At 39.4% G+C, this 26,229-nt stretch overlaps 1 protein-coding gene across 1 annotated transcript in view; it reads right to left on the reverse strand.

Moving 5' to 3' along the window:
- Nucleotides 1–26,229, reverse strand: part of TFEC (transcription factor EC) — a 139,358-nt gene that overhangs the window by 28,434 nt on the left and 84,695 nt on the right. Inside the window, exons 2-3 of the mRNA XM_077807823.1 lie at nucleotides 14,466–14,717; nucleotides 12,430–12,525 (exon numbers count right to left, since the gene is read on the reverse strand). Of these exons, the coding sequence (XP_077663949.1) occupies nucleotides 12,430–12,525; nucleotides 14,466–14,717 (348 nt within the window). The remainder of the gene's footprint in view (nucleotides 1–12,429; nucleotides 12,526–14,465; nucleotides 14,718–26,229) is intronic.

Here is a 26,229-nt window from a genome sequence, read left to right on the forward strand (position 1 = left end):
ACCCAAAATGTGGGCACTTTGGAATTAAATACAAAAGACAAAAATTATACCCCAAAATATTATACAAATTATTAGGCGTCATTCACGTTATATCAGGCCACTTGCATATATATTAAGATCCTGTATGTCACAACAGGATTTCATGATGTTATATGATGTAGCACTGAAAGTTTATACATAATTATGGCTTGAACCAAATATACTCAAAACTTTGTATTTAAACCTCACAAAAACTTTTGTAACCTTACAAAAAAGCACAAATACTTTTGCAATGATGTAATTATACATTATGTGTATGAAAGTGACCTTACAGTGATATAGCACCATTAAATGTGATGAATCCAAAGCACTTAAAAATGTCCTAACTGTACAAAATATACATGCTTGCTCTCAGTTCTGTGTCTGTGTGTGTACTTTGTAGATGACATGTATGTCCTATACACGTACAAACACATAATAATTTCACCCACTTAAAAAGAGCAGTTGGAGAAAGATAGCAACTGTTAACACAGGAAATGTTAACCAGGCACACCCAGTGACAGTGTATTACTGGAAGTGAATCATACTATATCTAACTGAAACTGCAAGGGGAATTAATGAAAGCAGAACGTAATTAACCAAATTAGAATTTGGCAAGGATACCAGGCTTAACGCTCTTGCTTTTAATAACAAAAGTGTCACTGGATCTTCAATGACTGTATCTGTAGATGGTGGTTCTCATCTGTAGGGCTCAATCCTGCAAGGTGCTGAACAGTGCACTCCAGCCTAGACCAATAAAGCACTTCAGCCCATGCTGAATTTTAACTTTGTGAGTGAGTCTCTGGCTAGGACTCAGCAGCATTTTGCAAGATCAAGTCCATAGTGCCCCCAGTAGTAAGTCCTGCAGCTCCAGGACTTTTGCTAGGCTCTCTCATCCAACTACTGAAGAGGCCTGACCCCAGGGTGCGGGACAAATTTTATAGTGGGGGTGCTGAGAGCAACTGAGCCAAACTGTAAACTCTGTATATAATGGAAACCACGTCAAGCCTGGGGGTGCCGCAGCACCCCCCTGCACTCCTAATTCCAGCAGCTATGCCTGACCCTGAGGAATTTGTGCCATCCAATGAGATTACAGCTTGAATTAGTATGGCTGCAGACATGCATGTTATAAAAATGTAGTTCGTGGTTGCTATTGAAGAGCTGGCAGTTACCACAATTCAGTATTTGAAATACCATAGTTCCTTTTCCAAGGAAAATATCATGCTGATAAGCAAACTAATTTCCTCATGTAGGGAAATACTGTGGTATTCCAGATATCACAGCATGGTAACTGTTGGTAGATGTCTTTTCAGTGGAGACTACATATATGAAACATGTAATATATCAATATTACACACACAAAAAAACCCTTTGTTAAAAGAACATTAAGGTTGCTAAATCAAGCACCCAAAATTTAGGAAATCCAAGAATTAAGATCGCCTTAATTTGGCCCCCTTGTACATATGTATTATGATTAAGGTTAAGATTCTGTCATGGGTATTTTTAGTAAAAGTCAGGGTCAGGTCTCAGGCAATAAACAAAAATTCACAGAAGCCTGCAACCTGCCCCTGACTTTTATTAAAAATACCCTGGGGGTTGGGGGAGACTAAAAGTCAGAGCACTGTCGGGGGCTGACTTCCGGCAGCTGCTCCAACCCAAGCCACTGCTTCGGTCCAGGAGCTGCTGGTCCAACGGTCAGCCCACCAGTCAGCTGCTCTGGCAGCCCCGGGGCTGATCCCTAGAGACTGCTGCTCTGGGGACCACAGCTCCAGCAGGCCCAGGGACCACAGCTCCAGCAGCCCTGGGGCTGGCCACCAGGTGCTGCTCCAGTTCCACCGCTGCTCCTGGAACAGGGGCAGACAGCTGTTGCTCCAGCCGCAGGGGGGCTGACCCTACCCCGGACGCTGCTTCTGCCCTGCCTCAGAAGAAGTCACAGTGATCCCAGAAAGTCACGGAATCCATGACCTCCATGACAGAATTGTATCCTTAATTATGATACAGTCTTTAATTGCATGATCACATTACTATTTTTCCAGGTTACTTTTTTTTTTTTGCTGCATTGCAGTAGCATCCAAAGTCTTCTGTCAGGATCAGGGCCTGATTCTACTAGACCTTATACAAACACAAAGTAAACGGTAATTTCTTTTCCAAAATAAACTAGATTTTCTTGCTTTTGTAAAGTCCTACTGAATGCAGTAAAGCCCAGCTCTAAATAGAGTTTTAGTTTCTTTATAATATCTATTCCACTTTAATCATCTGCACTGATGTTTTTCCACCCACATGACTAGACCAAAATCAATAATCCCTGATTTATTCTAAAATTAGCTGGCAAGAGGCACTCATATGGTGAGCAGCCATCATTGATCCATTAGACCTTGAAATTCATGTCACCATCCATTGAGGAGGAGTCATACATGTTAAGAATAGATACCTTCAACAAACACATGTATTTCTAATAGCTATACTCGTTTGGTCCATCTTCTTGAGTGTACAGTATCATAACAATACCTGTAATTGTAAATTTCCATTTCTGCTTGATAGAAATTAATACATCAGATGACATCTAAATTGCAGTGCTTGCATGTTAAATGTTAGGACAATCTGTCATTCACATTTACGCCCTGTCTATACACCTCTTAAATCATGTTAATATTGGACCTTAAATTATAGCACAATTTTGTAAAATGATTCTTGTCGGTCTACCTTATCCAGGAAAAGTATGTTAGCACCTTTCTACTTAAAAATGACTCTTGTTAATTCTTTCTAATTATAACTACAGACAGGGCCTTAATAACGCTTTTACACTGGTGTCACTTGCATCCCTAATGTGGAAGAAAGTCTAAAGTTAGAACCATTTTCATTGTCCATTTCATGTATTATGTAAAATGTTATTTGTTTTATTCCTTCAGATTCAAAAAGTAAAAACAAAGTATTTAATTCCTTATCATTTACCTCATTTGTTCAGTGTAACCAGGTGACTCAGCTGGCTTTAAACTCTGAAGTATGGATATGAATTTCAAAACATGCATTGATTTTTTTCTGCACTTTAATCCATAACTATCAAGTGACGAAATTGTTGATGAAATTGTTGCTCATACATTTACTATACAATAATATCTGAAATGTCAGAAATACATCCTATTTTTAAATAGAGGGGGGAAATTGGGATATCTGAAATACCTCTCAGTATCTGGCTTAGTGTGTGCTAACAGCTCACACAATGGAAGGGATATATAGATGGGACATATAGTCTAGTGATTCAGGACTGGAACAGGACTCTGAAGATCTGAGTCCAACTTCTGGTTTTGTCATAGAATTGCTGTGTCACCTGGGGAAACTCAGTAAACCTCTCTCTCTCTCTCTCTCTCTCCACTTACTCTGTAAGATCACAGATAACAATACTCCCTTTGCCCAACCCTTTGTCTGCTGGTCTATTTAGACTATCAGTGCTCTGGCACAAGAGCTCTCTCTTACTAGGAGTATTTCCAGGGCCTAGGGATCCCTTTTGCAGTTGGATGTTAAAGGTACTCCAGTACTTATTAAAAATATTGACTTTTAAAGGACAATCACTGTATATTGGGAAATAAACTTGCTTTATTGCTAACTAATAAAAACAATACCTGTTTCTTTTTTCTTTATTTCCATGTAAAACATCAAGTTAGCAAGTGCTCCAAGTTTCAGACCTCTGTACTTGTACCCAGCACAAATTGCAGCACCTTCTACATTTATCTTTAACCTGGTTAATAATTGTACACTGCTTGACCTGGTACTTAACGCTCAGATATATTATGTATGAAAACTGGCTATTTTTATCTTTGAATAATGAGCAGCAAGCTTGTTCATTATTCACAAGAGAAAAATGAACTAGTTTCAGATTCCCACATACAGTATATGCCCAGAAGAAATGTTACTACTGACCATATACATAGATGTCCATGGTCTAGCCCAGTGGTACCCAAACTTGTTCCTCCGCTTGTGCAGAGAAAACCCCTGGCGGGCCGGGCTGGTTTACCTGCCACGTCTGCAGGTTCGGCCGATCGTGGCTGCCAGTGGCTGCAGTTCGCTGCTCCAGGCCAATGGAAGCTGCTGGAAGCAGCGCGGGCCAAGGGAAGTACTGGCCACTGCTTCCAGCAGCTCCCATTGGCCTGGAGCAGCGAACTGCAGCCACTGGCAGCCACTATCGGCCGAACCTGCAGACGTGGCAGGTAAACCAGCCCGGCCCGCCAGGGGCTTTCCCTGCACAAGCGGCGGAACAAGTTTGGGAACCACTGGGCTAGCCAAAGGCTTGGGCAAATAAGACCAGGGCCTCATGTATCCCATACAGCTATGGAATTTGGTGTGGAATCAACTCCTTGCTGTAGAGTTGTGTGCTGGGCTATACATTTAATTCCTTTTTAAAAATGTTCCCGGCCCTTCTGGGTGCAAAGATAACCTAAGAATGTGAATTCAAAGCAAACTAATGAAGTGATACCTGACTACCGTGAGGTGGACCTGTGGCCCCTCGTCTGGACCACACCTATTTTAGTTTTTGTACTGGCCTCTGTAGAGCTGTTACAAAAACCTATTCTGTGGCAGGCTGGATACATAAGCTTCCTTGCTTTGCCACTCCCTTAAAGTAACCCGCATGCAGCCCTTATGAAGGGATTAACTCCGACAGAGAGCTGTATACCAGTCTTCCACACCATGAATGAGTTTCACCCACAGAGTCCTGCTTCAGACTGGTATAACTCATGAAAAACTGGTACTAAGCATTTGTTTTGACAGCTCAGTTACAAACACAAGAGAACGTCCTCTCTGATATCAAGAAATGTCTCCACAAAGATTGCCTCAGAACTGTTTACTGCAACAATCTAAATTAACAAACTGCATTATTGGTTCTATACATATTAGACAGTTTCTAACCCAGTACTTTATCTTGTTTGTTCTAAGATTAGTATCTCATGATCCACATTCTTTATATATTTTTAACTCAAAATTATTGAAGAAAGACAAAGAAAATATTTGCTCACCAGTTTTATTTTTGAAGAGTCTATAATTTCCACAATATCGATAGTTTGGTCTTTCTCCTTCATTTTTTTCTTTCAGTAATCTTGTAAACAATATCTAGGAGAGCTATGCTGAAGCTTATGTACCTAGGTGAACTTTGATTCTTCCTTGGACTTTCAGACTAATCTGGTGTAGAATGTGATTGACAAAGCATTCACATTGACGTTATGCACGTTTTTCAAGTTACCCACAGTAAGCAAAGAGGGTTGTTAATATTTACTCTGTACCTTTCTCTAGAATGGTTTTGAACCCTAACAGTTTATGAAAATTGCCAAATGACATCAGTGCTTACTGACTGAAAACTACCCATACAATATGCAGCACTGGGCTGCCTAGTCCAGCATTATTTTGTGCACCCTTTAACGCAAAGGATTCCTGCCTGAATGATCACAGTAGTTATTCAATAAAGTATTTAGAGAAATATCCTGATATTTTTTCTGTGTGGTTTCTAGCAATGGGACAGACAGTAATTTTTTTGTAATCCATTCAATTACCAAATTGTAACCACCAGTATTTGACAAATAATTAATATGAATACAAATTATTGATGCCATGATGAGCAATTGTGACCTCAAAGACCTTGTGACAGCAATGGGATTTTGCAGATAGATAGAATTGTGCATTCATCATGGTTCAGAGTGATTTAATGAGAGCTTTTTATCCACTGCTGTTAACATAATCATAAAAATTACAGATGGATAAAGACCTATTAGGTCATCTAGTCCAAACCTTGGTCAGGGTAAGATTATTCCCTACAGAACATTCCTTTTGCTTTGCAGGTTATCAACATCACAAGGACTAGCCTGGATTGAGCCAGTAGGCAACTGACAATTGCTTACTCAATTGTTTCCCTGTAAGGGCTACAAGGCTCATCTATGTCCTTTCCTCTCTTACAGGCTGTCTAATGGGTTATTCCCTTGTAACACGCTAGCTCGCTTTTGTGGGTTCTGTTGTTCTTTTCTGCACTTGTGTATTATCCCCTTGTGAAAGGGTGTACCTAGCCTTTGCAGCTCCCTACAGAAAACACGGCAGTCCCAATACATCCCATCCAAGAAAGCAGCAATACAGGAAAAAAGGTGCACAAAAAGTAAGTTCTCCAGGCCTACCTAGAGGGACCTCACTGAAACAGCCATCTTGAAAACTACAAAGGCCCGGTCCTTCTAGGGCTACCAACATCCAATCAGAGCCAATCAGAGCCCAGCAAGCTCAGATAAAAGGAGATGCTGGGCCCTAGTAGGCCAGTCGCTGGCTGACACCAGAGGATTAAAGAAGCATGCTTCTCTCTGGTTATAGGAGCATGAGGATTAGCCAAGGTTTATTGCTGGCTGCATTTGTGTAGCTGGGTTTGCACAGGGAGAGAGGGATCTGATAACTTTGGCCCTCTTATAAGGATGAAGTTAAAGAGGCCTAGGGAAGTAGCAGCAACAAGTTGAATTGAGAAGTTTCTGGTTGTTGTTTATTGGGTTCCTGGTGTAGTGGGTGGGCCCAGGTTCCCCAAGAAGCGGACCAGGCTCACTTGGAAGCCCTAGAAAAAGTTTAAGTGTAAAGGACTCAGAGTTGAGGCTGAAGATCTTGGAGAGGGCAGATAAACCCTTAAATCCCTATAGAGATTTTTGGCCATGAGTCTTGTGGTATAACTGTAGAACGGATAGAATAACTCACAATGTTTGATGTATTAAACCTCTTTTTTATTCATGAATATTTTGGGCAAATACTTCTTGTAGATTTTATGAGACGAGGTTTTTTTCAGTAACCTGTGAACAAGGTTAAATTTGTCTAGGTCACATGGTTTGTTTCTATTCCTTAAATGAATGAGCATAATTCCTGCAATCATGTTTCTGGTGCAAGTACTTATAGTTACTAATTCAAAATGTGCTTTTCACCAGTATTCTCCAGTATTTGCTTATAATTCACTGTTCTCAGGAAATATTACTGCTAGCAAACTAATTGACTGGAATATACATAGAAAAAATGGATACAAAGTAAAACCATTAAAAATTGTGAAGGAATATTCAAAGGCTTTTTTTGTTGGCTTTCTCAGCACTAGAGGTGGTCAAAAAAATTGACACTTTTTTCCATCTAAAGTCATTCTTTCTCTTTCTCAAGTTCTTCTGGTGAAGCTAATTCACACTGCATGAATAATTAAATATTCACTGGGCTAGACAGAAAGAAAAAGACTGACCCCATAGCCTAGTGGTTAAATCACTCAGCTAGGATATCAGAAATTTGGGTTCAAGTTCCTCCCTGGCCTGATGCAGAGTAGAGACTTGAACCTGCATTTCCTAAGTGAATGCAGTGTCCTAATCACCAGAATACTGGTTGTTCTTTGGTGGGTCTCTGTGCTTTTTCATGAAGACATTCAAAAGGTCTAGGTTTCATTTTTGCTCTGTATTGAAATTAAAAATTTCAAAACCTCTATTTTTTTTCAAGTTAGAATTCTTGTTTCCCAGCCAGCCCAACTCAGCCAGCCCAACTTAGCACTTTATGGGTGGAGCTCAGGCCCTTGCAGAATGGTTGGTTTTAGATAAGAATCCAGATGGCAGGATTCTAACAATCTTCTAATTCTTATGATGTAAGGTTTGGTGAAAATCATGTGAAGTAGAAGCCATTAAAAAAGTCAGTGCTCATCAGTAGTTGATACACTGCGATTATCTAAAATACTGCAGTTATTTCTTAAAGTATTAGTATTTGTGGTATTTCAGATACCCCTGTACAATAACTATTGGCAAATAATCTTTTCATAGAGGCCACTGTTCTTGGCAAACTACCAGTATAGCGTTCCCATGAGTCTTGGAAGCATATATATATATATAGTAACACAAACAAAAGCTATGGTTAGTGATAGCTAGGATTGCACCACGACACCTCAGTTGATCCAAAACCTGAAAAGCCTGGAAATAAAAAGTCTCTTGCATTCCTTGACATTTTCACATTTCCTGCTACACTGTCTATAACAGGCTCCATAAGGCTTTCACTTCTATCTCCAACAGATTCCAAAAGCAATGTGTTCCCCAACTTCATTAAACTTGCACTTTGATGCAAAATCTTAATGGCGAGGTCATATACTTTATATCAACAGTGACAGTCACACATTCCAAGTCTTTGGAAAGTTAATACACTTCAGCCATGCTGAGGTTGCTGTTAAGGTTTTGTGTTAAAGTGCAAGTTTGGTGAAGATGGAGAGCTGGTAGCTTTTTGGCATCTGTGACCATCTCCAGCTATAGCAGTACTTGTACCTACAACAGAACCTCAGAGTTATGAACACCAGAGTTATGAACTGACCAGTCAACCACACACCTCATTTGGAAGCAAGCGGCAGAGACCCAAAAAAAAAAAAAAAAAAAGAGAGAGAGAGAGAGAGAGAAGCAAATACTATACAGATCAGTACTGTGTTAAATCTAAACTACTAAAAAATAAAGGGAAAGTTTAGAAAAAAAGATTTGACAAGGTAAGGAAACTGTTTCTGTATGTCTTTCATTTAAATTAAGATGGTTAAAAGCAGTATTTTTCTTCTGCATAGTAAAGTTTCAAAGCTGTATTAAGTCAATGTTCAGTTGTAAACATTTGAAAAAACAGCCATAATATTTTGTTCAGAGTTATGAACAACCTCCATTCCCAGGTGTTCATAACTCTGGGGTTACATTGTAGTTAATTTAACCTTTCTTTCATTACAGGTGGCAGCTAAGTAATAATTACTACAGTTGCAGTCGGCCGATTGTCTTAATATACATGTTGCATTCAACGCATCAGTCCTCAGTGTTCAAAGCTCAAGGACGCTATGTTACTTTCTAGAGTTGACACTCAGGCCACCGACGACGGGAGCAAAGGGGACAATTTTCCAGGGGCCTGGGTGATTTAAAAGTCCCGGGAGCCCCGGGCCCTTTTAAATCGCCCATGCGGGTTGCAGGGCTCCTAGGCGCGTGCAGGGTGGTACTGGAGGAGGCGAAGGCAGCCGGGCAGGCATGTGGAAGCCTGGCTGTGCCGGAAGAGCACAGCCAGCAGCAGCTCGCTGGGCACCAGCCAGTGCAGGCGCAACATCGCCCAAATGTCAGGTGGACCGTGTCCGCATGGGCACAGCTTGTGTGCGCGTGCACCAGCCGCTGCACGTGGTCCAGCTCCGCGCCATGGGCTGATGCCACACCAGGCCAGCAGCAGCGTGGGGCCTGTCTCCAGCCCGCCCTCCATGATACGCAGTGGCAGTGACTCCCCACCCCAGCGACCCTTTCTTGGGGACCCATTGACAGTTCTGCCCTGGGGCCCGGAATTGCTGATGGTGGTGTTGCTGACACTAACAACAGTCAAAATAACAGGTGTCATCGTATTGGATCCTCATGATTATGGAAAAACGAGTCTCGATCATATTCTGTTTTACTTTTAATTTTGTTTTTCTAACTAAAGTTCTAGATTATATCAGCAAAATGGTGTTTTGGGTTTGTTATTCTTTCATTGCTGTAGTACTGCTGAAACAATGCTAGTCTTACGTCTCCTTTGAGCAATACATGACGGTAATAGATATGCTTTATTTGAAACCAATGTTTCATGGTCGGAGACAGAACTGGGGTCTACAAATACTTGCATAAGTATTGAGGCAGCTAGATTAAACATTCTCTGTCCCCTTATCTTTCTTTGCATAAGTGATTTTAAAAGTTGGTGATAAAAGATATCCCTGATCTAAAGTAGAAACTTAAGTGCACAAGAAATAGAGCTAGTGCATTCTCCACTCTGAGTAGTTCTTAAATCAGGGGCCCAGGGATAGATGGTTTTCTGATATAAGGAAATTTAGACCAAATTTCAGTAAAAGCCAGATGACCAGCTGCTTTAGCATAGGTGGAGCTGCAATGAGCACCTACAGGATGGAAGGAGTATGTTCCTGTTTTCACTTTTCTGACCCTACTAATACCACAACTATAATTCATTAATTAAGGGGCAGATTATGAACCTCTGATCAATTATTCACATAAGTAGTCCCATAGCCTTTAATGTGAACATTTAAGTCACACATGAATGCATCCAACTAAAACAAACATCAGTTTAGAACTACACACAATGGACAGCAATACAAATTCCCCAACCACATCAACCACCCACTAAGATTAGGAAAGAAAATGGTCTATGGATTAGACCCTGTGAGCCAAAGTTCACTGAAAAGGTGAGCTTTACATGGTATGTGGAAACCTAACAAGCTGAGTTCTAGCAGAGCGTAAGAGGGAATGTGTTTCAGAACTGAGGAACAAACCATAGACAATGACAGAAGCACAAATTTAAAGTGTGTCTCTAATGCTTCTGTAGATCTCAGCTGCCACAGTGGAGTATAAGGAGAGGGGAGACCACTAAGTGAGCCATAATCACTTAGGGCCTGATTCTGATCCATCTGACAACAGTGTAAGAGTTACGTCAGGCCCTTGTGCAGAAGCACAGGGGAAGGCACGAGAATTCTCCCTAACTGCTCTTTGTGTCACTGTGCAAGGAACTGGGATACAACTGAAATCCTTCTGCTTGCGGGCACAAAGATGATACCTAGTGTGGGAGATACCTGCCTCTTCTGGGAAACTGAAAATCCTGAGATTTTAATTCTGGCTGCTCCCTCCTCCTTGTCCCTGGAACATCTTTTTATAACATGACCAAATATATAGAGATGTTTTAACTCAGGAAAATAATATATTCCTCTACTTTATGTGATGCTGGACAACAGTGTATCTGAAGAACTCAAGAACTGAGGGGAGGGATAGCTCAGTGGTTTGAGCATTGGCCTGCTAAACCCAGGGTTGTGAGTTCAATCCTTGAGGGGGCCATTTAGGGATCTGGGGCAAAAATTGGGGATTGGTCCTGCTTTGAGCAGGGGGTTGGACTAGATGACCTCCTGAGGTTCCTTCCAACCCTGATAGTCTATGATTCTAACTGTCATCTAACCGCCCAAAGGGAGCAGGAAGGAGGCAGAGCCATGGCCTGCCCTCTCTCCACTTTGACCCCTGGAGCAGGCCAGGCGCTTCATGGGGAGCAGACTGTACCATCCTAAAGGACACACACCTGGCTGTTCAGAAAGAGGTTGTATCTCTCTGGCCTCCCAGCATCTTCTCTAACAGAAGCCAGCCGGTAAATGGCACTGTTTGGCCCTGTGGAGTTGCAGTCAAAACAGTGTAAATAAGAGAAAACTCAGGTCCATAGTGTTTGACAGATTAAAACCAAAATGGTGACTTGCACCTGCAAGAAGAGAGTAGCCATAGACAATACACAGAGTGTGTATACTTCATGCCTGAAGCTAAACATTAATGAGGCTGGAATTAGCATACTTAGTTAATGAAAAATCTTCAGTTTTAAAGAAGGATTCCAGTCCTGCTTGAAAACCCACTTTTCATGGAGTCTTTTCACTCTGACTGACCATCCCTCCATACCATCTTGCAACAGTTAAGGCTCTTCCCGTGCATCAGACTGATCTGAGAGTATTAACTCTGTTCATCAAGGACCATCTGTAAAGTGTTCTGCATATTTACAACGTGCTATAAAAATAATAATTTGAACTCTGAAACTGGCATAGAGATGTTTGAACACTCCAAGTTCTAACTGCCAATCTGGGCACTATCACTTTGAGGGTGAAGTCTGGAAATAAGGATCGCAACATGAGTCGGGGCTGAGAGGAGAAAACAGATGACATCTTAAGTAAAGTTTGAGCACTCAAAATTATTTCCCCAAATACGTAATGCTCTATTTTATTTACAACCCAAATTTTGTCCACTCTCCTTCCTCAAACTTGTAACATATTTGACAATGTAAACAGACTGCTCATCGCATTTTTTAAAAATTGAGTCTATTGCTTTAATATTATTATTCAATTGGTATTTTTCATATTCTCACCTCAATGCTTATAATTATTCCAAATGGGTGCTGTTTACCAATGTTAGAGGTAAACCCAAGGGTCTCTGCAACAAATAGAGCTCACCCCACCATCTTTCCCTTCAGAGTAGCATGTAGGAGTAGTTGCCGCAACACTGGGGAATCTTTGAACTTCTTGCATGCTATTGGGGGAGGGAGACTTTATACTGGCTTTCATGGATCTATTTAGTCATAAAACCCCTGCACAGGGGTATTGAGGAGCTGAAGCTACTATTCCATCCCAGAGTCTGCAATAATAGCAATAGAGGAACTGTGCTGGAACCCTCTATCTTTATCCTGGCCACATCCTGGGGCTGTGGATTCCCTCAACCCCTATGGCATTTCCTGGCACAAAGACAAATAACTCAGGACAATGGGGAGGAAACTTCACCACTTGAAAATACTGCTTATTCCGTCAAACTATAGTTTACAATTCAATTCTATATCACAAATCTATATTACTAATAGCAGGATGAAAGTCCATAAAATACTTACAGTTCTTTGCATTAGTAGTGTAGCTTCGGAGCAACCTATCCCTTCGTCATTAAAACTTGATTCCATATTGATGATGTCATCAATAACCTCCTCCATCTAAGAAAATAATAGTTTTAAACTATTAATGATGACCCATATTTTTGATAATATGAAACTAAAGAGAAAATAAACTGCAATCAACAAAAGTGAATTAAAAACAAAGATCAAATTCTTAAGCCTCATATAAACTTTCCTATCTGTGCAAGATTTTCATATATATTAGTTCCCATGAGTAAAGTAAAAGGGGTTGTGGTTCACTAAGTTACTTTTTTCCCTGAATAACAGCCCTCTACCCATTCCCCCTTTCTGAGCCTACCACCTTGTCACACCAAGATCAGATGATAGAAGGGTTGTGGGTAACTAGAAACCATCAATCCCAACCCCTCTCAAGTGTGTCACATCCGTAACACATTTATCTACTGGTCCAGGAAGGCTGCCAGGAATCTGTGGTTGTTCAAGAATCCTGGTCACTCATGCTGCAGCATATAATGCTGCTGCCAAAATTGAGCAGGTTGAGTAATGTGTTGTGTGTTGAAGCACAGAAATTCATGGTACCTCAGTTTGGATATTCATTCCAAAGATTGGACACATATCCAAAACAGCCTGTCTGGTCCTAGCCAGAATCAGGAACTGCAGAAACGTGTGACACTGATAAATAATTAAACAGAAAAAACAGTTAAAATACTTTTTGAAACCTCAATATAGGTTCAGTTTGGGTTCAGTTTGAGTTTTGAGTAACAATCTGGATTGGTACGCAAATACCTTGTTTTCTTAACAAAGCAGCCCTGCAGAAGGCCTCATAGTCAAACACTGTTGCTAATTCTGTTGTCTATAGGTAAGATTCACTCATGTCATGTGGGTTTGTACAAGCAGAGCTGGTAGGGGAACTGTGGGTGGAGCAGCTGTGCGGAGGTGCCTGCACACTCCATGCTCCCACATGTCAACTACCATGAAAGGCCACAAATGGAGCAATCCAGGGATATTTATGCGGATCTGGGGCTCCATGCAACTGGCACTGAGAGACTGCAGTCACTACTGCAGCCAATAGCATCCCCAGGGAGAGGGTAACTATTCTGCAGCTCCCCCACCACCACCCATGCCTATTGGCCCTACACTGGGGTACTGTATTCCACTTCCCCAGCCCTTTCACACTCCACTGACATAGAACTCAACTACTCAGGGCATATGTAGATGGAAAGGATTTCACCCTGTGGTAACAGCATATTCATGAGTCTTTTTTGTTCTATTTAAATCCCATCATGGGATAAAGCTGCTCCCTTTCTTATGCCATTGGATGAATTCTCCTTTTGATAGTTTGCAACATCTCTTGAAATCTACTGAAGTACTGAAGAACATCTTGATCTTATCTGACTGCATAAAATGTACAGGCCAGATCCTCAGCTGGTGTAACTAGGTGTAGCTCCACTGAAGTCAATGGTAGTGCTGAAGTCAATGGAGCTACACAGATTTACACGAGCTGAAGATCGGGCCTATATAAAATACAGCAATTAACCGAAAAAATCAATGAGTGGGTTATTGCATCTAAAATTTAGTCTGATCTGGTGTTTAACTTTATTATATATTTGAAATAATGTTTTTAGACATAAATAACTTCCATTTGACAAAGGTTTGCAAATCCAGGTGCATAATCAAAAAAGTGGACAGCAATATACTAATGTCAGACTTTGTAGTTGACATGCATTCTGCAAATACAAAATATCCAGATGCAAACTGAAAGTTTAAGTGTCTAATCCTGCAAGCAGCTAGTCACACTGGCATTCAGAATCCACGCACTTCAATGGGACTGCTTGTGTAAGCAAGGAGTACCCAAGTGAACAAGGGCTGTAAAGTGAGGCTATAATGTGATGTGCTGCAGCAAAGAACTGGTACACGTACATTTAATTATTATTCACAAGTAACACAAGGTGTGCAAGATAACCACCATTCTCCTATACTTTCCCTCAGCCCGGCCTGTATCTTAAACATACATGCCATACCACATTTTCATGTTGTCCTCCAAGACCCAGTAGCTTGGTAACCGGACTTTCTGGAGTGCCAATATCGCTGGCAGGAGGCATGTGTCCGTTTCTCAGTATGGGTGTAGCTCCTGCAGGCTGGACTGTATGGCAGTGGGACAGTGAGAGGGTTTGGCTGGAGAGCTTGGTGTCAAGTGTCAGGTATTGTTTCACTTGATGTTTTTGGCTTTGCTGTATGTGATATCTAGATTGATTTTCCAAGTGTGTTTGTACCTGTGGGGAAAAGGAAATAATTTTTGAAGTTTATATTCATCAGTACAATTATTTATACATAATGTTGCTTTATAGCATAACTTCGGTAAAGAAGAGCATAAAAGGCCAGATCTTCAGTTGGAGTAAATTGATGCAGCTCCCATTAAAGTAAATGGAGCTATGCTGATTTAAACGAGGTGAAAATCTGGCCCTTATATTAGCATTGTAGAATTATTATAAATCTCAAATCTTTGGTAGATTTCACTCCCTTATTCATTAATTAGATACTTCACATACCATTATTCTCCTCCTGCTTCCTTAGGGCTATATAATTTGTTTACATGATGGGGTGGGGGAAAGAGGGGATAGAAATATAATCACTGTACATAATCTGGTACATCTCTTTCCTTTTTTCAAACTCATGATTCATCTCTAATTGAAAACACTGACCATATCTGCAAAAAATGGCAGTCAAACGTTTAAACATGTATGCACAATAAAATATTGTTTTATAAGTGTGCTGTAGCTCACGAAAGCTTATGCTCAAATAAATTGGTTAATCTCTAAGGTGCCACTAGTACTCCTTTTCTTTTAATGAATAAAAGGATTCTAAAACAACATGTAATCTAACTGTGTTTGAGTAATTAAACAGTGGCAATCATTCATCAAATCTCATAGTATATTTGATTGGCTCACCTTGTAATAAGAGCAGTCCGTCAAATGAGGCATTTTTGTATTTTTGCAAAAGGAAAATTCCAGATACAATCCTAGATGGGTACTAACCAACCCCAAACCAAACCGTCTTCTACAGGCTCCACTGGAAGAATGACTATTTTTGAAGACGATGGGACTTTATAAACTAAGTGGTCATGCCAAAAGAGCTAATTGAGTAAGACTTTGGGCCATCCTTTAATTGCACAGATTGACAATTACTACTTCAAATGGGTCCCATTTCAGATCAATGTCACATTCCTACAATTCAACCACCACAAACTGTACTGTCATTTCAGCCCTGTGGCTCTCTTTCTATGCTACGGTATGACTAGTCACAAATTTCTTGTAATCAATTTTCCTCAAGTGGCCTTTGTGCAGGCATGTTTAATATTTCTTACACAATAGTAAATCTCGCTTTGCAGCCCTTATTTTCTCTATTTTTTCATTCTACTTAAATAAACTTCTTTTTAATTCTCCTAACATACATCAGCACAGACAAATAGCCCACAAAAAGTCTTTTGCATTTAAATTAGCTGTATTTTGGTACAATATTGCAGCACTTATTTTATTTTAATAGTGTTATGCTAGTACTTTGCAAATTATTTTAATTGTGGCTCCCATAAACTAATTTTTCAGTCATATAAAAAAATTAAGATTTGCAATAACAAATATACATATACATTGCTATAGTGTACATGAGATAGGCTTTAAAGACATTAAATTGCATTTCAGTAGAACATCTCTGTAAAATATTAAGAATGCTGTTTAGACAATCCTATAATTTTAAGTTATGAATACATATGTCCTATGTATGGCTGTTGTATATTCATATATATTTTGGAGTCATTTAATTCACAAGAAATATTCATAGAGTCCAAGGCCAGAAGGGACCATTGTGATTATCTAGTCTGACCTCCTGTAAAACACAAGCTATAGAACTCCCCCAAATATAACTGCTAGAGCAGATTTTTTTAAAAAAAAAAACATTCAATCTTGATTGAAAAATTGTGACTGATGGAGAATCCACCACACCTCTTGGTAAATTGTTCCAATGGTTAATTACACTCACCGTTAAAATTTATGCTTTATTTCCAGTCTAAAGTTGTCAGCTTCAACTTCCAGCCATTAGATCATGTATACCTTCCTCTGCCAGACTGAAAAGCCCCTTATTAAATATTTATTCCTGTAATGGGGTTCACAGGACATAGGCAGAGGAGAGAGGAGAGCCTTCCTCACTGAGAGGCAACCAGGCTGAGCACACTGGCACAGCTGCCAGAACTGCCAGACACACACACCCACAGCTAAGACCAATAAGGAAAACACCCCAGCTATAAAGGAAGGAGAACAGGGAGAAAGGAGGCAGAAGGGCTTGAGATGATAGAGGGGCTACAAACCTAGGCTGGCTCCAGGGAACTGATAGGGAGGTAAAGGAAGACTGCAAGCCCTGGAGTTAAGGGCTGATTGATTAATTTTCTGTTAAGTTGATGGACTGGGCAAATTTGAGTTAAATAGAGGAGAGACAATTTGGTGAAAGATGGGACACCAAAATGGAACTACACACAGAATCTTTAACAGTTCCCAATATAGGTACTTATAGACTGTAATCAAGCCATTGCATAACCTTCTCTTTGTGAAGCTAAATGGTTTGAGCTCTGATTTCACTGCTATAAGGCATGCTTTCTAATTCTTTAATCATTCTCATGGCTCTTGTCTGAACTCTCTCCAATTTATCAACATCCTTCTTGAATCATGAGCACCAGCACTGGATAGTGTTCCAGAAATGGTTGCACCAGTGCCAAATACAGAGATAAAATAACCTCTATGCTCCTATTAGAGATTCTTCTTTTTATGTATTCCAGGATCGAATTAGCTCTTTTGGCCATCGCATCAGAGGGGAAGCTCGTGTTCAGCTGATATGCATCATGATCCTCAAATCTTTTTCAATGTCTCTGCTTCATAAGACAGAGTTCCCCCATCATGTAAGTATGACCTACATTCTTTATTCCTAGGGATATACATTTACATTTAGCTGTATTAAAACACATCTTGTTTGTGTGCATCCAGTTCACCAAGTGATCCAGATCACTCTGAATCAGTGACCTGTCCTCTTCATTATTTACCATTTCTCCAATTTTTCTAAAATTGAAAACTTTATCAGTGATGATTTTGTTTTCTTCCAGGACATTGATAAACATGTTAAATAGTGTAGAGCCAAGAATCAGGCCCTGCAGAACCACACTGGAAACACATCTGCTTGATGACAATTCTCTGTTTACAATTACATTTTAAAACATATCTGTTAACAAGTTTTTAATCCACTTAATGTGTGCCATGTTCATTTTATATTGTTTTACTTTTGTTGTGTGGTACCAAGTCAAACACCTTAAGAAGTCTAAGTATATTACGTCAACAATATTACTTTTGTCATCCAAACTTTTAATCTCATAAAAAAAATCAAATTAGTTTGACAAGATCTATTTTTCCATAAAACTATGTTGATTTGCATTAACTACATTATCCTCTTTTAATTGTTTATTAATTGAGTCCTGTATCAGCTGTTCCATTATCATGCTGGAGATCAATGTCAGACTGACAGGCCTATAATTATCCAGTCATCCTCTTTACCCTTTATAAAAATTGACATAACATTAGCTTTCTTGCAGCCTTCTGGAACTTCCCAGTGCTTCCATATTTCTTGAAAATCAGAATTAATGGTCTAGCAAGCTCCTTGGCCAGCTCTTTTAAAACTCTAGGATGCAAGTTATCTGGACCTTCTGATTTAAAAATGTCTAACTTTAGTAGCTTCTGTTTAACGTCCTCCAGAGATGGGAACAGAAAGAATGTTATCACCATATGATGAGACTATCTCATCTAATTATCCCCAAATACAGAACAGAAATATGTATTGAACACTTTTTCTGCAGTATTATTGATAATTCTGCCATTTTCATCTAGTCATGGACCAATACTATTGTCAGGATTCTTTTTGTTCCTAATATATTTTTAAAACTCGTTCTTATTGTCCTTAACTATGCTGACCACAAGGACAAATCTATGCCCCTTGGCTTCTCTTCTCAATTTTCTACAATTCCTAACTTCTGATTTATATTCGTTACTATCAACTTCCCCTTTCTTCCATTTGTTATATATTATTTTTTATTTTGTACAGCTGCCTTCACTCCCCCTTGAAACCAGTTTGTTTATTTATTTATTTATTTATTTACTTATTAACTAATACATCCTTCTTCCTTGATAGTGAACTCTTTAGCAGTCTAGTAAGCTGTTATTAAAATATTCTGATTATCATTCACATTATTCTCATTAAATTCTTCCTACTACATAATTTGGCTCATAATTGTTTTCAGTTTTGTGAAATTGGCCTTATTAAAGTATCTATCCATCTCTATATGGATATATATATTAATGGTCTGGACTTTATACTGTGTGCACATTATAAATTTGATCAAGCTACGATCACTTGTACCTAAGCTTCCATTAATTTTTAGTTCTTGGTCAGTTCCTTTTTATCTGTTCAGACAAGGTCTAATAAAGAATTTCCCTGTGCTGGCTGCAATGCTTTTTGAGTTAGGAAATTGTCATTTATAATGTTTAGAAATTCCAAGAATATTTTAGTATTGGAAGCATGAGACCTCCAGCTCATGTAACTCAAACTGAACTTCCCCATGATCACACAGCTTTTTTTCCTATATATTATAGATAAGTATGTAAGGAAGTGGCCATCCTCTTCCCAGAGGTGATTTTTGGCTGTCGCAGCCACCAATACCTCATCTTGTGCTTTATATGTTAGGAAATTGATCCATAAGCATTCAGGATCATTTTCTTCTGAGTTATCAATGACTCAGGTAATGCCATTTTTGACATAGTGGCCCCCCTTTTGCCCACTCAGTCCTTCCTAAATAGGTTATAACCACTGATTTTAACACTCCAATAGTGTAAATCATACTACCAGGTTTCAACAATACCAACTAGATCAAATTTATGCCCATAAAAATAATTAGGTCTTGCTTGGAATTTTCATGTTAGTTTGGGAAAGTATGTAAGGTGCTGTTTATTAAGGCCTCAATTCATCAACGCACTGAAGGACATGCTTGACTTTAAACTCGTGCTTAAATCCATCCCTATTCATCAAAGTACTTAAGTATGTGCTTAAATCCCTTTAACTTCATTTGGATTTAAGCCCATGTTCAAATTTAAGCATAAACTGCTGAATTAGGGCCTAAGTGTAAAATCTACCCCATGCCCATTAAGCGAGGGAATTTGGACACTCTGTGAATGGAGTGCAGCATGGTTGGGAACTGACCCCAATCCAGGAACAGGGTACAGAATTACTGTTTAGCATTCCTTCATGCTGTCATTCCACAAAGAGCCACAGGTCCTCCATACTAGTTACAAACGGTTCTAGAGCCACTGCAAAGGAGTGAATGTATGTCCCCTCTCCTAGAGGGTCCTACTAGAACTTCCACACTGCCTAGGCTGGTGCAGAAACCCTTCCTGTGGTCCACAGACACCCAAATTCAACAGTTTTGCTAGTAGAACCCCCACAGAGTCCCTTTCCATGGTGTAATAGATGAGGAGGACTTTGCACAGGCTCTCCATACCATGGACCAAATATTCTTTCTTCTTAAACTGAGAGGACAATTGCTCTATCATGAATGAAAAAGTGGCTTGGAAATTCAACATTCCTGCAGGAAATATTGAAACCACACTACTAGATGTAAAAAATAAACAGAAAGGAATGTATAAATCATTTGCAGTTCATTAGATTAGTCTATGTTGTCTTAATTTAAATTGTTCTTGCAAACAAGGAGATTTAATCAATTAGTTGATTTTATTACCAGGATCTTTCCTGGGAGGATGATGTGGAGGAGGAAGACGCTTTCTTTTTGTTTCTTAGGCTTTTAGGATAATCAGTGAACGCTTGTGGCACCCGATTGCGAATTGGACCACCACTTCTGTCACTGTCCTATTGCATTGTGATTTCCATGAATGAAAATCAACTAAGCATGGAGCAGTAGTAATTCAGAAATCAGGCTCATTATCAGTGCTTTTCTTGGATGGTTTTCTTTCAGTGGGAGCAACAGATCTTAACAATGTTTGTAGTAGACATTTCACAAGCAGAAAAGCATTTAAAGCTCCTCCAGTGGGAGATGGTCATTACTTCAGCTATAGTTTTTTCAAACTTTTAGTGGCCTCAAGTGTTCAAATTACAAAAGCAGTAAATATGAAAGTAAAATTGTTTGGGTGGGAAGGGTTTTTTAAAATGCGTACTCGAAGTTAAGGTACCCAGTCCATCTTTAGGCAACTGTTTTTTTAAAAAAAATCTTGACCCTACTATATAGGCCGTAAATTTTTCTTTTTATATTAAGAGAACATTAAGGTTGCAAAGTCAAGCACTCAAAAGAATTAAGAATATCTGTGCAACATGAGTGAAATAGAAGAGAAAATTCAAGACTTGGTAAAAATGTTATCAAGTCTGAGGGTAATGTAGCAACTAACCACAATATGATTGGACACTGTGATTTATTCTCTACTGGAATGTCAGAAGACTGGAATGAGTCACATTATTAAATGTTAGTAATATTATGTTCAGTTTAGATTTGTTGAATAGCTGAGACTGTAGAATAAAATAAACTCTTTAGTGTTTGTAATTTCGACAACAGTTAGTTATTTAATTTTCATTTTGAGTTTGAGTTTCAGTGTAACTGTTAGGTATAGTTCATTATTTCTGTGGCAGTTAAGAACAAAACCCTGGCCACAAGGATAGGAACCACAGACTGTGGAGAAATTTGAATCTGAATCTAAACTTGGACACTCTAGCCCAGTGTTCTCAACCAATCTACACATAGCTGTGACATCCTCAGGGCCATTCAGGTAGTATATATATTGTGTGGATGCAGCTCACATAACACATATACAGCTGCATATGTGGCCCATAATGGTAAATAGATGGAGAATCACTGCTCTAGCCCATTTTTAATTAGTCTTGATAAAGGCATTGGCATGGAAATACTCAATCCAGGGGGTTAGGAAAAGGATCATTGGATAAAACAAGCATTCCTCTTTGCTCCTGGGATCCCGCACAAACTCATCCAGTTTTAGAACCAAGCTCAAAATGAACATTTACATCCATGAGTAACTCTTTAGTTCACTGGAACCATTACATTGAAAGGGACTATTCATGTGCATAAAGTTTCTCATGTTCAGTAGAACCTCAGAGTTACGATCACCAGAGTTACAAACTGACCAGTCAACCACACACCTCATTTGGAACAGGAAGAATGCAATTAGGCAGCAGAGACAAAAACCAAAAGCAAATATTGTACAGTACAGTGTTAAATGTAAACTATTAAAAAAAGGGAAAATTTTATAAAAAGATTTGACAAGATAAGGAAACTTTCTGTGCTTGCTTCATTTAAATTAAGATGGTTAAAAGCAGCATTGTTCTTCTGCATAGTAAAGTTTCAAAGCTGTATTAAGTTAATGCTCAGTTATAAACTTTTGAAAGAAGAACCATAACGTTTTGTTCAGAGTAACAAACATTTCAGAGTTAAGAACAACCTCCATTCCTGAGGTGTTTGTAACTCTGAGGTTCTACTATAAGTAAATAATTACAGAATTCGGGCCTATGTTTACATTTATCCTATTTTTATTGTTTAAAACACTTGTGAAAAGGAAATGTAAATGATTAAATTGTGGAAAAGATGAGCGGTAGGGGAAAGTTTTCAGAAGTGCCTACATGATTTAGATATGTCTACACTGCAATAAAAGCCCTGCAGCATCGCTGCAGCTGGCCTGGGTCAACTGACTCAGGCTCACAGGGCTCGGGCTGCAGGGCTATAAAGTAGCAGTGTAGATGTTCAAGCTCTGGCTGGAGCCCGGGCCTGGGCTGAGTCCCCACAAGAGCGGGTGGGGCTTAGAGCCTGGGCTCCAGCCCAAGCCTGAACATCTACACCGCTATTTGTAGCGTTGCAGCCCAAGCTCAAGTCAGCTGACCCGGGCTCTGAAGATGTGTCTACATTGGCAACATAAGCCTTGTCTCAGGCTCAAGCCCAAGTCCCCTTCTGTCCATACACAAATCACACTAACCCAGGGTCCCAGGTCCCTGAGGGGCTGCAAGGTATGAGCCCAGGTCAAAGCCCTGACCCAGGTTCAAGAGGCAGTGTAGATGCAGCCCCACTTGACTCAGGTCCTGGGAGTCCTCCAAAAAGTATCTCAGAATCCCAGGAGCCAACTTCCTCTGTCCTCTCTGTTCCAAGACTCTTGAACCTACACTATTGAAAACAGATGCAACCACCCTGGGTGTACTGCAGCAGCTCAGTGAGTCGGCATTAACCCTTCTGACCCCTGAGCTGCAAACACACCATCCCTGAGTTCGCAATAGAGACTGATCAGAACAAGCCTTTTGCAAATTGTGCTACTTCACGGTCACAGGAGCACAGCCTGATTTTGGTACATCTCTGGAGTGAGGCCAGCAAGACTGTGGACTTTAGTAAGAGCATCAGCAGTTAAATTGCTCTGAAAATGTTGACTGGCCAAAATGTAGATGCCTGGGAGATTTAGTTGGAGCGGTGGGGTCAATTAGGTGGTACCTGAGCTCCCAGTTTTGAAAATGTCAGAGGTGCCTACATGATGGACTTAAGTATCCATTTTCCTATTTAGGTGCCAAAATCCCTTTAAAAATCTGGGCTTTAAGCCTAAATCCCAATGATTTTTTTAACGAGACTAAGTAAGTTATTCAAAAGCAGCTAAGTAATTTAATAGTGTAAGTCCTATTTTCAGAAGGGAGTTGTTAAGCATTGAAGAGCCTAAGTTCCATTGACTTTCAATTATACTGAATGCCTAACTCACTTTTGGAATGGGATGGAATTTAGGCTCCTAAGTGACTTAAATGTTTTTGAAAATGTTACTGGTAAACACTCAGGATAGCAGAAATGTGCAGATGAGCCAGTACTGATTCTCCTCCCAGACATTCTTTTGTAGCTGTTATAGTCAGTCCAGGCCGACTATTGCTAAGACTTTTGGATGAATGAAAGCTGGCATAAGTTCTAGCAGAGAACACTTCATCTCCTGCCCACTATCTTGATTCTGCTTACCTACTCCAGGTAGGATTACATAATCAGATGGTTCAGAACCAGAATCCCAAATCCTGAACACTGAAAGCATTAAAAATCCATACCCAAACCCAGAACTGAACGTTATGATTTGAGTTGAACCGAAACCTTGAATCCAAACACTCCCAAACTTTGGAGAAAGTTTAGGTCTTGTTTTTGAACCATCAGCTCACATGTTCATATGTACTGTATTTCTAATTTATATTCCATTCACAAGCCAGTTATGAGTACAAATATAATTTTTAGGAGTTACAGATGCAACTGCAAAAGTCTTCGTTTCTTTCTAATTTGAGCACACATCTTGACCATGTTGTAAATCTGTGGTAAAACTGTGTAATATCCATTCTATTCCTGCACAAGTATGAAATTTAGATTAAAAAAATGAAAGTAAAATTAGTATCTTTTACAATGTCATAGCTAGGATTTCCAATTTGTTTAATTAAGCAAACATTAACCAGATTATTTGCTGATGAGATTTTTCAATTGGAAAAACAAAACAATTTCTATGGTTTTCATAGCAGTCATGTTAAAGGTAAGAAAAAGCCTATATTTGATGGGCAGGTGGGAGTCATGAATAGTTCTTCTAAATATCCAAATAAGGAAGAATGCTAATGTTGTGTCAGTAATTAAAAGAGACAAGCAGAATGACCCAGGTTAATATAGGCCAATTAGCCTGACATCAGTCCTTGACAAAATAATGGAAAGGCTGATATGGATTCAGTCAATAAAGGACAAGAATATAATTAATGCCAATCAATATTATTTTATGGAAAACAGGTCATGTCAAACAAACCTTACTTCATTCTTTGATAAAATTACAGAATGAGTTAAAATAACTGTTCAGATGTAACGTACTTTGACTTTTGTAAAGTGTTTGACTTAGTACCACATGACATTCTGATTAACAAATTAGCACTATACAATATCAATAAAGCACAAGTTAAATGGATTAAAAATTGACTAACTGAGGACTTGTCTGCACTACCATTGTAAGTCAACCTACGCTACGTAATCTACGTAGTCAATGTACCTTAGGTCAAGTTACTGTGGGGCCTACACCGCGGGGGGGTCGACGGGAGAAACTCTCATTAAGGGTAGAGTACGGGGTCGACTCGAGAGCGATCTGTTATTAATTTGGCGGGTCTTCACTAGACCTGCTAAATTGACCGCCTGTGGATCGATCTCAGAGCGTCGATCCCAACTGTAGTGTAGATGGACCCTGAGAGATCTCAAAAAGTAGTTGATAGTGAGGAGGCATCACCAGATAGGGAGGAGGACAGGGCTGTTATGCAGAGTAAACTGATTGCATGGTAAGATGGGCCCATTCAAACAAAATGAGTTTTAAAACAGTCTAATGCAAAGTTACACCATCTAGGCACAGGGAATGCTGGCCATACCTACAGAATGGGAGGACGGTATTCTGGAAAGCAGTGTCTCTGAAAAGGATTTAGAGTTATAGTGGAAAAGCAACTCAATGGGAGCTCTTAGTGTGATGCTGCGGCAAAAGGGGCTGGTGAAATCATTGGAGTATAAACCAAGGAGCAGTGGTAGGAGAAAGAAGGTCCTTTGAACTTGGTATTTGGCATTGGTGAGTTGAATACTGGAATACAGTCTTCCTTTTTGGTATCCACATTTTAAAAAGTATGTAATACTTTTACAGAAGAGGTGCAGAAAGGAGACACAAAAATGATTCAAGGGTTGTAGAAAATGCCTTTCAGTGAGAAATTTTCAGAGTCTAATCTATTCAGTTTATCAAAAAGAAGATTGAGAGTATAAATAATTTCACTTGGTGAAAATATCAGGGCTCTTTACCTAGTGAAGAAAAGCATAAGAAGAACTAGTGGCTGAAATTGGACAAATTCAAATTGGAAATAAGACACACATTTGTAACAATCCGGATTATTAATCATTGGAAAAAACTACCAAAGGAAGTGGTGGCTTCTCCATTTCTTGATGTAGTCAAAATCAAGACTAGATGCCTTTCTAGCAGATATGCTTCAGTCAAACACAAGTTACTGGGATCAATTCAGGGGGTAATGGGTGACATTTAACAGTCTGTGATATACAGGAAGTCAGATTAGAGGATCAGTGGTCCCTTCTGAAGTTTACTCTATGAAATTATAAATTTGGCTGCTTTACAGCTACTTTTTCTTTGATTAAAAAAAAATTTGAATTTTCAGCAAACAATGTTAAAACGAAAGCCTTGTTATAAAATCACTGGATCAAATGCACTCTTGATATAGTGGGTGACACTCAATGGATTTCACTACAGTTTGCCCACTTATGTAACAGATGAATGTACTACCATATTTTTAACTATTTGTGAAATAAACTTCTCTGGTGGTAGTCAGAGTTACACTGATGGAAACACCATCATCACCATTTGACAGCAATACAATCTTCACAGTAACTATTCTAGTTATAGGATTTCACGTTCTTTCAATCTTAGTACTAGAAAATAAGCATTGAACTACAACTTCTTTGTTAATAAAATATTCTGTAAGAACCTAAAGCTATAATTCCATTTTAAGGTAAGTGCAACAGCAACATAGACTATTATAATAATTTTTCTGTGGGTTTTCAGGTAGCTTTCAGAAAGATAGTATATTTGATGAAATAGCCTTTCCTAACTGCTGGCAGCACCAAACATAAGTTGTTTATTTGTCCTGATCATTTTATTAAACTTG

Source organism: Eretmochelys imbricata, chromosome 1 (assembly GCF_965152235.1).
Source record: "Eretmochelys imbricata isolate rEreImb1 chromosome 1, rEreImb1.hap1, whole genome shotgun sequence".
Taxonomy (NCBI): Eukaryota; Metazoa; Chordata; order Testudines; family Cheloniidae; genus Eretmochelys; species Eretmochelys imbricata.